We start from the raw sequence: 11,960 nt of genomic DNA, 5'->3' as shown, positions 1-11,960 counted from the left end.
CCCTTCCCTTGCTAGCAGCACCCCCTTCCACAATGAGCACGATGGTACTGGCAGGTGACTGGGTGACCGGTTCTGGGCAATGGGGTGAAGAAGTCTGCAGGGCAGAGTATGGAGGTCACTGAGACAGACCTATGTCCTCCCTAAGGAGAGAAAAGAAAAAGAATAAGAGAGAAGGATGGATGGATGGTATAAAGAGTGGGGGGAAAGAAAGGAAGAGAAAGATGCTTTGTTTTCACTGAGCATCCTCTCGTGCCTTGGCAGTGGGGGGCAGGGGTAGGCAGAAAGCAGTATGCTCACAATGCAACACCCCAGGATTGACCTGGAACCTGGCCAGCTTTGGGTAGCTTGTTATACAAGATAATTAATGTCTCTTTTACTAAACTGTAGTTAGTTGGGATTTTGGACACTCACAACTGAAAGTACTCCAATTAACAATTCCCTGCAATTCAAGAGCAATGCAGTCAGTTTGTTTTTATAAATTCTTGGGTGAGCCTGAGTCACTAATACTGTCACATCTCAGCCCGCGGATGGTGATCTTCCCCCCCTGAAAGGGTTCTTGCATCACCGGCAGGGGAGGCCAGGGCCTTGTTGAGACTAAAGGTTTAATCTCTTACCTGTATTCAAGCTCTGGTTCAAAGTTTGCCTCCCTCATGGGTGTAACTGGGACAAAGAACACTTCAGGATCTTTGCTGTGGTCCCCCTCCCCTGCTCCTTAACAAGCCACAGGCGCTGGGCAGGAGCTGCGGAGAATCTTTCCCACCACTCCTTTGGGACCTTATGGATAAAGTGTTCTGGAAACATGATGTATGTTTCCAAAACATTTATGGGTAGCATACGTGATACATAAAATCAAACACATATACATTGTATTATTAGTAAATTGCTCAGGAATATGTAATATGTCTATGAAGACAATTCTAGGTCAGCCCATGAACAGAAATAGCAAGAGAGATTTTACTTTTCTGGCTGAATATATAGAAATTTTCTTAATGTGAAATATACCACAGAATTGAAGAGCTGAATTGGGTTAAGTATTTTATTCTAAAAAGATTGGCAAATCTGCTCCTCTTTGCTCCGGTCCTGAGCTCGTATAGCTCCGTTCCCCCCAGGACCAGCATAGCCCTTCCTGCGCATCGGGGTGCCCACTTCTGTCCCTCCTGACCACTGATAATCTCTTTTCTGTGTCGCCCCCACTCCGGGACCACAGAGCACTTTGCTTGCTGTCCTTTCTTTGGCATTTAACATGTTTTCTTCTCTCCTTGTTTTTCAGGACTAATGGGGCAACACAGAGAGATTCTCAGCAAATATTTATTGAATAAACTTTTTCCTGTTGCCAACGCAAAACACTCTCTCTCTCTCTCTCTCTCTCTCTCTCTCTCTCTCTCTCTCTCTGCGGGCTCTAACAAACAGCACAATTATGCTGAGCTTGTTTTGCTATTTCAGGGCAGGAGAGCCAAATTTGTGGTTGTCTCAAATAGAATGGAAAAAGAAAGAAGATGCTTAACTGTGGCTTCCAGAATAGTGAAAACGCTCACCTGGCTGGTCTTTCCAGTGCCCCGCTCTCTCCCTTATCCTTCATCGGAATTATTAAAAAGGACTAGTCAATGTTGTGTTCTCTTGACACACTTGTGGAGTTGTTGAAAGGCAGGTGTTTTAAACGACCAAGAATGAGGGAGAAGAACCTCAGCCAGCCTTGGATGGAACAGGTGAGCTCAGGTACCTGGTAAACAAGTATACGATTTTAAGTACTTTAAAAGCTGTGCAAATACTGCCTTCCTTTTCCCACCCGGGTTTGGACTGTAGGCTGTGGGTCTGGGTGCCCAGCACTGAGTCTAGGTGAGGACTCAGCAGCGGAGTGACCCTGACCTTGAGTGAGTTAATGGCTTCAAGCACCACCTTCCCCAGCCGCTGTAAAACGCAGCCCCAAACACTACCTCACAGATGCCACCATGAGAAGACAATGAGAATGTGTTTAAGGGCTTGGTTTTGTGCCTGGCACATCATAAACTCTCTACAAATGATAATGGTTATTATTAAAAATAAGAATAAACACAAAAGGGCACAGTGGTAAAAGGTGAATGCATTTTAGAAGTGTGGTAAGAAATGGTAATTGAGCACCGCCCTCCTCACCCTGAAGAAGACAGACCATCATCACCGTCCTCAAACACCAGCCACATCCATCCATCCTCCAAAGGCTAAGAATGACTGCGGCTGCCACCAGGGAGCATTATCTATAAAGTATCTTCTCTTTATTTAAGTTAAACAATTTTCAAGGATGGTTTCCATCTATAAAATGGACAAGTACAAGCTCTGTACAGCAGTTCTTTTAAAAAATCAACTGGAAAAAAAATTACCAAACTATATTTTGAATTTGCAAAACATACAGAGACCGTCATTTTAGCTTTTATGAGGACATAAGAAAGACCATCACAGAGGAGATGACGAATTTCACCACGCTTTGCTCCAAGGGCTTTTAGGAAAAGACTCTTTATTTGTAAAAATGGAGTGGCAGGGTGAGATAAGTCCCCATGACTACAAAATAATGCAACCACAGTAAGTCACTTTGGCACACTGTCATGTAAACATAGCTCACCTCGAGGGAGCCCTCCTAGCCCACCTCTGCTCATAATATCCACTCTGTCCAAGGCCGCTGCGCCTACCAGCTCAGGGACAGGGAGCGCCCCCCCCCCAAGGGACTGGGTGTACCAGTCCTGGTGGAACCAAGGTTGGTTAGACTTTTGGGTTGGGTGGGGGTATGTGGGCAAAGGATCGTCAAGAAACTGATTGAAATTTGTTTCCATCTGAGCCAAATTTGTTTTCTGTCAGTGGGATTTTTCCTAACAGTAGTTACAGCTCACAGGTGACAGGGTCTGATGACAGAAGCCGGTGCTGCGGCTAGGGGCACTGCAGTGACCAGCTCCTGCCCCACCTGCATTCAGTAGCCTTATGCAGGTGCCTATGACTCTCCCCAGGAACCCATGCATGGTCACAATCAGCCTTCAAGACGGAAGTGTGCAGAGTTCACCCAGTCATGGCCTCCTGGCCACCAAAACATATCTGGCTGCTTGGCAGGGGGCAAAAAGGGAGAAGACAGAGGAAAAAGTCACCCAACCACACTTCTGTGCCAATGCCATCACCATAAAGCAAACGCATGTGGAGGAAGAAGGCCCAACACTGCCCCTTCTCCTGAGAGAGTCAGCAGGGAAGGGCAGCACTCGGCAGTGTCCACCCAGCAGGGACTCAGGACCACTTCTTGTTCTGTGGTCCCCTGGTCCCTCCCTAAGGGGCTGAAGATGTGCACTCAGGATGCACGTTCTACCACGCAGTTTTGCGTGGGCTGCCGGGTGTGGTCAGCCTCTTTGAGGCTGGGTGTGGATGTGCGAGTGGTGGGCAAGAGGGGGAGTGAAGGAGGCAGTGGCCAGAGTGACCAAGGAGCCCTTCTGCAGGGGCTGGGGGCTGGTCTGTCACTGTATGTGGGCACTTCAAAGGCAAGCTTGGCTCTGCAACAATTCCTGGGCACCCAGGCAGATGCCCGGGCATTGCTTCCTGTTATTACTTTTAGTTTGTAACTGTCTGTGGTTCACACTGACTTCTGCTTCCTAAGCCACAAGACTGCCGCATCAGGCCTTGGGTCCTCACTACAAGTGGGCAGGTGGTGCTGGTTTCTTCCCCCTATTTCTTGACCCAAAGCTCCTGAGTCATCACTGGGGCCTGGGAGGGACAGACAGGCAGGTCAGAGTGCAGGGCCCGGTGACCCCGACAGTGCTGCCAACACACCAGGACATTCGTGGCGAGCCCCATGCCAACCCGGGACAGCTTCCGACAGGCATTGGGAGCTGCAGGGTGTGGTTTTTATTTTTCCCCATAGAGAAAAGAAATTTAATTTAAAAAGACCTAAAGCAGTATTTGTCAAAATAAGGAACCCATCCAGGTTTACAGATACCAAGGGCACAAAAAGTAGATTCCAACACAGCAGTGACTCCCACGCTACAGTCAAACAGAGATGGTGGGCCCGAGGCCCAACACCTGAGGCCGGAGGTCCAGACTCCAGGCACCACTCATTCCTGGGCAGTGGTGGGCAAGCCCCCAGCTGCTAGGGCCCCTCCCACCGGGCAGATACCACTCCTCAGGAGGAGCCGGGCCCCACAGGGCTCGTGTGCCTCCTCCACACAGCCAAGCACTGCTTCGTGGAGAATTTACAAGATGAGGACGACCTACGGAAACCATAGGGAACTGACCATACGCTCTTCCTTTATATGTATTTATATTTAGTGTCCCACCGTAGAAAAGTTCATACTCAAATACAGCACGGACAGTATGTGGAGGGGTCTGCAGCTGGAACGAGGTGGGGGGAAGGGGAGGAAGACGTAAACCTGCAGAATGATGACTGGGTGTCGTGGAGACCACATGACTGCGATGGGGTCCCACGGAGATTTCCAGACTTCTCCTCGCCACCACCAGTGCGGTGTCCACGCCCCTTCTCCCCCACCCCCTCCCCAACTGCCTTTGTTATCCCATCCCCACTGTCCTGGGGATGATCCTCAGAATCTGAGCAGGAACCAGGAGGGAGCCAGGAAGGAAGGGGTAGCCATGGCCTTCAGAGAGGCGACCTGGTTGTGTCCTGTGACTCGAGGAAAGTGGGTCTCTTTTCTCGCCTCTTCTGTGTCTGCCCATCCCCCGCCCAGCTGAGGCGCTCCGACTTTCAGATCATGATGGAATACTGAGGTATATAGTTCCGCGGAAAGTTTAAGAAACATAATCAATAACGTGATCATCCAACTCAGCCTGCTGCCACGGGAGATGGCCGGCCGGCCCGGCGCCCCTACTGCTGCAGGTTGAGTGAGAACTTCCACTGCTGGGACAGGGCGGGGCCGCACACCTCCACGCTCAGGCCCCCCGTCTTGGCCATGCGGCTGTCCAGGCACAGGTTGCTGCCCACGTGCCGCAGTTTCGAGTTTCCCTCAATCTGCTCCCACTTCTGCAAGAGACAAGAGAACGCCTTCAAACATGGGCACACACAGACTCGTCCTCAGGACTGTGCGGCTGCACTAGAAACCAGCCAGCAAACAGTCCTTTCTGGTTTCTGATCATGAAGGGTGAAAGCTGGCAAGAGCCCCAAGATGCAGCAGCAGCAGGTGCTACTGTAGTTCCAGGAGAGAAACCTGTGTTTGTAACTCGGAACCTCTTTTCTGGACCCTGCTGGAGACCCCTTCTCTGGCCCTATCCGGCACCCACTCTGGGTGTCCCCTCATCCAAGCCCCAGTGCTTTCTTGGAGGGAAGTTGTGCCCATTCACTAGAAGGCTTGATTATCCATTTCACCCTAGAAGGAACCCCAGGAAGCCGAGCCACCAGGAAGGGCACCCCAGTCCTGCCCTGGCTGTAGGAAGGCAGCCCCATCCAGGGGCTCAGTTTGGGCACTGCCAGGCTCCCACTAACAGGCTATGCGCAGGTGAACCAGAGGCACGGCGTCAGGTCAAATAACAGGCAAGATGCTTTTGTGGCCAAAACGTCAAGTTGAAGAATCTACTTCTATATGGTGTGTCTTCTTTACTAGTGTGTAAGCTCCTAGGTGGGTATGAGAAATTGGTCTCAGTCACCCTAGAGCTCCCCTGGTGTTCTGCACAGCAGGGACCAAACAGTATCTGTTGAGTTCTGAATGTCCCACTTGTCAAATACAAAGAGAGTATAATGAATCTTACTAATGTGTGTACACACAAACACCCTACTTATATCAAACCAGCCACCAACCAAATTCAACTAAGCAGCCAAACTCAACCCACCGAGTTAGAAAACAAAGCCCGCCACCAGCCTGAAGAAACCTGGGGTCCTCTCACCCTGTTTTTTATTCCCATGCAAACATCTCTAATGCTTTTTCTTAAAAAAAGATTAAAAAGTAACACACTTTTTTCTTCATAACACTCTCCCTTCATTAATGTGGTCTGTGATTCTAATTAATTTTTTATGCTGTGTGCACTAACGCAAATCCTTTTGATACCATGGAAATAAATTCTCTTCCTCTCACCTCCCTTCCCTTCTGACTCTGCAAATGTGCACACAATATGAACATACAGACGTGCTTGGAAACCAAATATCCCAACTGGCAAGGCAGTGCAGCTTTAAGATAAAAATAGCAGAGGAGCCTCTTCTCAGAGGACAAATGGATGAGGCGGGAGGAAGAGGCGAGGCCAGGCAAAGAGGGCCCAGTGCCCAGGCCTGGGCCTTCCACACAAAGACCATGGCGAGGATGCTCTCAGAAGGACCCTGATGCATATCCATGTGGCCTGCTAACCTGGAGACGCTGCCAACAGTGAAATGCGGGTGATCCGAGGAGGAATACCAGGAGACTGGTGCTGCCTGCCCATCGCCCCCCTTCATGCTGGCTCCCTCTCTGCTGCCTGTCACTCCTCCTGCTGATCTCCATTGTCATGGAAAGTGTGTATGTGGCTGTGTACATCCCTGTGTCACTCTGAGTGGTCAGGAATCAACTTGACAAAGAATACAGGATGAATGAAGTCGGAGTCCCTTCCCTGGAAGGGTTCTGTCTGTCATGTGTCAAAGCATCTCCTAAGTTGGGGGCGCTTAAAAAAACACTCAGCCGCCAGGGGTCTCTGGAAGGCAGTCTTGTCAGATCAGACCCATCAGTCTGAGAGGACTGTCATGGGATAGGACAAATTTCTGAGACATGAGGATCTACTGAAATGTTGGTAGGAACCTCACTTTCTAATTAGGAGCATCGCTCTCTAACGGGCAGAGCGTCAGGGTGAACACTGACAGGCCCTCAAGCACACCACGCACTGGAAGAGCTGACTGTTGCAGCTTTTTCTATCTCGTGACGTGAGCCCTTTATGGGGGCCAGTTATGGTTCCCATGAACTGGGACCATGGGAGGAGCACCTGTTAATCCTTGAAATAAAGTTAGCCCTTCCTACAGGTTACTCCTCTACAGAGTAGGCACCCATTTGTCTTATTACAAGGTTTGGAGACCCGATAAAGTCATCACTATCATTCCTCAACACCCTCACAGACATACAGCCCAAAAGCCCCAATACACCCAGAGCAGAATTTCAGGTGGCCCGAGGCCCTGGGACTATAGCTTCTCTTACCTAACAGTTGTTCTTATTCACCAAGGTGATACACAGTCAGAAATTGTATCATTGACACAGAGGAGTATCCCAGGGACTATCAACAGTGAGCAGAGGCGGCATCCCTGCCAGACCAGGCTGGGTTCTGCAGAGCAGGGGAAGAGGGACACCCGGGATGGGTCGGGGATGGGCAGAAGAAACATGGCCCTCTGCAAGCCCTTCTCTGACACTTGGGGTCTAAGAGAGGAGACACTGGGCAGGAGGCACTGGCTCTGGGCCTCAGCTACCACTTTGGTGAAATTAGTGCTGGACTAGACACTCCCGGAGGCTCCTGGCTGTCTGGTCAGGTCTGTGCCTCAGTTTCCCCACACCTATCTATCTCCCTGGGAGGGGTGGTAAGATGAGCCAGTGTCCCATATGTTGGCATGCTAGAAGGTCCCTTATTGTGCCCTGCTGGCTCCAACACTTGCCATTAACCCATGGCTCAAGAGAGGTCTGCCTCCAGCTTCCCCCCAGGGATCATGTCAGGACAAAGCAGCTTAAAAGGTAAAAATACATTCTGAAATTTTTGGAAAGAGTACAAAAATAACACACACACACACACACACACACACACACACACACACACTTTGAGGGTGTGTTTGGATACGGTCTCACCCATATGGACTTCAATCACTTAGAATTTTTGTAAATTTAAAAAGAAAAAATAATGAATAAATAAAAACATATAATTTCTCTTTAAAACGCCCAGTGGCACGGGGAGGCAAAGGAGGACCCAGTTGGAAAGGTGATGTCAGACCTTTGGCTTTCCGGGCTGTGGGTCTGCCAGCACACAGACACAACACACAGAAAGCCATCCTCCTGGTGACGTTATTAGAACCTCACTTTCTCTTCTAGCCCTTTCTGTAGGTCAGTGCTTCACCAACTTCTCATGAACAAAGTTCGCCAACTTTCGTTTTCTAAACAAAGCTTTAAATCGCAGCTTTCACTCGTTTAGGCTGGCGTCTCTGCCCGCCGTTGGCATGGCAGGTCCTGCGCCAGGGCCGTGCTCTTGGTGTGTTCCCAGCCTAGAGCCTATCCTTATAGACCTTCGTGGGAGTGGCAGATGATCACCAAACACAGCCCCTGCCTTTTCAGTCTCCTTAGAGGGTGAGGCCCACATGTGAACAGACCACGAGGACACGGGAAGACTGGACCCAGGACAGATGATCCCATGGTAGAAGCCGACAGCAGGGGGCAGAGGAGAGACAGCAGACTGTCGAGAGTGGGCGCTGACGGGACGCACGCCTGCCTTTCAGTGCTCATGCCTCACACCTCCTCTCACCAACACCTTGACCCTGCGTTCACCAGGCACGGAACTTACTGAGTGCCTCCTACATGCCAGGGACTCTACACCATGTTGGGGCTGCAGGAGAAACAAGGAGCTTAAATCGAATAAGGCAGTTGGACATCATCCAGATAAGTACACGAAGCGATCAACACCCCGAAGGGCGAGGTGGAGAGGCCCGAGAGGCCCAGCAGGCCGTGGGTCGGAGCCGGGCACAGGCACTTGGGGTGCTGAGAGCCGTACCTGTCTGCTGTCGTTCTCTCGGCAGCCCTGCAGCTTTATGAGCGAGCCAGGCATCCGGTCCACCACGGTCAGACACAAGTCCATGTGCTTCACTGATTTCTCCTTGGTCAAGGCCCATTCCTGGAACACAGAGCCAGACAAGGTCAGGGGTACGCGCTGTGCAGGGATGAGAAGGGAGAGGAGCGGAGGTGGGACCCGAGAGGGAAACGGGGTGTGAGGACTGGGGACACCCCAACCAGCTCAAAGCTATCAAATGACTTTGTGCCTATGGGCAAATCTACAACTGGGGGCACCAGGGGAGCCCCACAATCGGGCACTAAGTGCTCTGAGTGCCTCAGTAAGATGAACAGTTTTAACAATTTTAGCCCCAAATGCAAATCAGCACATCATTTTTCTGTCACTGAACATGAGCTGTGAACACTGTTGCTCAAGCTTGGGCCCACAAAGCACAGTTCCAGGTCAACTTTCCACCCACACTATTGCAGAAAGATCTGCCCAGGGCAGGTGTGGTTTGCAAAAAGAGTTTGTAAATGTGGACTGCAATGTATAAATATCTTAAATGACACACGGCAGATGTGAGCCAGCCATACAGCATCCAGCCTCACAACTGTGACTAAGTTGACCTATTGGTGCTCATGAAACCTGTGAGCCCTGGGAACAGGTCTGCATGTTCACGCACATGCCACACAGCTCAAGGCAGGTGCGTGCTACGTGCCAAGCACTATCTCACCCCTCAATACCACAGTCCATGACAGGCTACTATTCACTCCATTTTATAGATGAGAAGACTACGCTGCGGAGGGCTGAAGTAACTTGCCCCTGATTTGTAATACAAACAAATCTATGTCTGTACACATACACACAACATATGCACTGTTGGTCAAATAAGTTTGTAAATATGATATATATGTTTGCTTGCTTATAGTTTGCATTGGGTGTAGGGGACAGGCTGTAAGTAGGCTGGGTTGTTATAGCCTAAGGCTTAGTTTTAAGACTAAGCTTTTCCCCACACCCTTGACTGATTGCATGATGTGGGGTGGTGCACTCTCATGAGGAATCCCATTATGCTTCAGTTAAGTGACTTTGTATCAGAGACTTCTTTGTTTGTGATAGGTATATGAATTCCAAACTGCCCTCTAGATGTTCCACTTATCTGTCAGACCTCACCCTTACTAGACTATCGCCCCTGAGACAGAGGAATTCCAAGAAGCTGGTCAACCTGCCCCAAGAAGGAGCATTCCAGAAAGCTGAAATCCTTAAACCGTAAATGGGAACATACCAGGACTTTGCCTCAGTATCCCCTCAGGCTCTCCCAAATACTATATAATTCGCCCCTAGTCTGTTAACTGGTGCTCCTCTCCCCCGGAGAAGTGCCCGGCAGGGTTCCTTTCTTCCTTTCAATAAAGTCTGTTACTCTGGTCTTTTCGGACTCTCATGGACTCCAACATTTGGTGCCAAAACCCGGGACAGGGTACTAACTGCCTGGACGATCCCTCTTTGCCGTCCAAACTTACAACCAGGGAAGCAATGGGCAGCGGCAGCTCGTCCCGGGCTTACTCCCTGATTCTGTTTGGACGTGTAATTGTAGGTCGATTGGCCGGCGACCTGTCCCTGTCCCGAACCCCTGCTGGACCAGAAAGGTAAGGAGTTTCTCCATTCTCCTTCATCGGTTGGCCTCCAAATTTCTCTCTAAAAACACCCCTTCCTGGTTGGACAGTTTTGACTTCGGACCCCATTTCTACAGGTGGTCTGCCTCTACTCCTTTATGGACTTCTACGAAAGTCTAGGTGCACCTAGCCAGGACACTCTCCTACGTCCTGGGATCTCAGCCTTGGGGTCACAACCTCTTGTCTGAGACTCTCTTTCTACGGAGATTTTCTCCTCTCGGAACTGTGACTGAAGGTGGGGACGCCCCCTTTTCTCACCAGTCTCCTCTACTGTGGGCTCCTCTCAGTCCAAACCGTCCAGCCAGGCTCCCCTCAGAACATGGGCTCCTCCCAATCTCAGGCCTCAGAGACTACTCCTCTACTCCTTCGGGACTCACCCTACTCTCTGAGGTTCACAATTTGGGAGGTTTATACTCCTAGTGGCCTGCTTCTACAAAATCCTATCTTGACAATTTCTGCCACCAGACGGGCAGGGCATCAGAGATTCCTTACGTGCGGGCTTTCTTCTCCCTTAGCTCCTGTCCTTAATTTCTGTGCTGCTTGTTCTAAATGCAGGCCGGTTTTGGCCACAGAAACCTCACCTAAAACCTCCCCTCCTAATCTTTCCTTCTCCGTGGACTCCCAACTCTCTCCCTCCTGCCTGACCCCCTGGGGTGCCCCTCTCTCGGGGATCCTCTTTGGTCCCTCTGCAAATCTCTTTACCTCGAGTCTCTTCCCTCCAAGAGCCCCCTCCCTTTGCAGAAACCTGTTTCTCATTCACCTGCAAATCCAGTCTCTCTTTCTCCTCCCCTGCTGGCCGGGGGCTTCTCCCTTCTCCACTGTGTTCTTAAGCCCCTCCCCCCTCCTTAGAAGCTGTGGCTCCAGCTACGGTGCCTGTCTCATCTCTGACCTCTCCTCCTTCCTTAAAAACTGTGACTGTGCCTCTTTCCTCCTCGCCCCCTCCCCTCTCCTCAGAGCTCTAAATCCTTTTGACTCCTCTGACCACATGGTGCTTTCATCACCTCCTCCTCCTCTTGCAGATTCTGACCCTCCTTCTTTCCCATCCAGCTGCTCACACTGTCCATCCGTCTGCTTTCTCTCTTCCTCCCCTCTATGCTGACAACTCCCTGTCATCTTGAAAAACTTAAAAAAAGCAGAATTGTATATTAAGCTATGTAAGTAATCCATTCTTGTCTCTTTGTTAGAAAATATCTCTGGTATAATTTGAATTGAAACAAGTAAAGCGTGCTCATTTAAATTCCTTAATTCATAATATGTGAAGTCTTTGTTTAATGTGTAACTGTGTCTGTTTCTAAGGCCTTAAACCAATAATTACCCACCTCTTAAACCAGGTTTACTCATCCCTACGGACTCTCCCTGCAATACCCCCATCCTTCCTGTTTGAAAACCTTCAGGGGCTTTTCACCTCGTACAAGACTTACACCTAATCAATGAGGCGGTAGTTCCCCTCCATCCAGTAGCCTTAATCTCTACAAGTTATTGTCACACATTCCCTCAAACACCACTCACTTCAGGGTCCTAGACCTCAAGGATGCATTCTTTACCATTCCTCTACACCCTGACTCTTTCTGTTTGCCTTTACCCAGACACTAATGCAGCCCAGCAACTTACATGGACTGTCTTACCCCAGGGGTTCAAAAA

General features: G+C 50.0%; 1 protein-coding gene across 3 annotated transcripts in view; it reads right to left on the bottom strand.

Annotated features, from left to right (window-relative positions):
* Positions 1-384: 384 nt before the first annotated feature.
* Positions 385-11,960, bottom strand: part of GALNT2 (polypeptide N-acetylgalactosaminyltransferase 2) — a 222,721-nt gene continuing 211,145 nt past the window's right edge. Inside the window, exons 15-17 of one of the 3 annotated variants that reach the window (XR_010751235.1) lie at positions 8,653-8,772; positions 1,536-1,720; positions 385-791 (exon numbers count right to left, since the gene is read on the bottom strand). Coding sequence is in view for 2 of the 3 variants with exons in the window: in XM_066383637.1 (XP_066239734.1) it covers positions 4,823-4,978; positions 8,653-8,772 (276 nt within the window). In the remaining variant the exon portion in view is untranslated. Of the gene's footprint in view, positions 792-912; positions 1,721-2,227; positions 4,979-8,652; positions 8,773-11,960 lie in introns of those variants that run through there. The other 2 variants (XM_066383635.1, XM_066383637.1) reach the window with 2 other exon arrangements.

The sequence above is a fragment of the Saccopteryx leptura genome, chromosome 1 (assembly GCF_036850995.1).
Source record: "Saccopteryx leptura isolate mSacLep1 chromosome 1, mSacLep1_pri_phased_curated, whole genome shotgun sequence".
Taxonomy (NCBI): Eukaryota; Metazoa; Chordata; class Mammalia; order Chiroptera; family Emballonuridae; genus Saccopteryx; species Saccopteryx leptura.
Note: the sequence above shows the minus strand (reverse complement) of the source record. Positions and strands in the feature narration are given on the sequence as shown.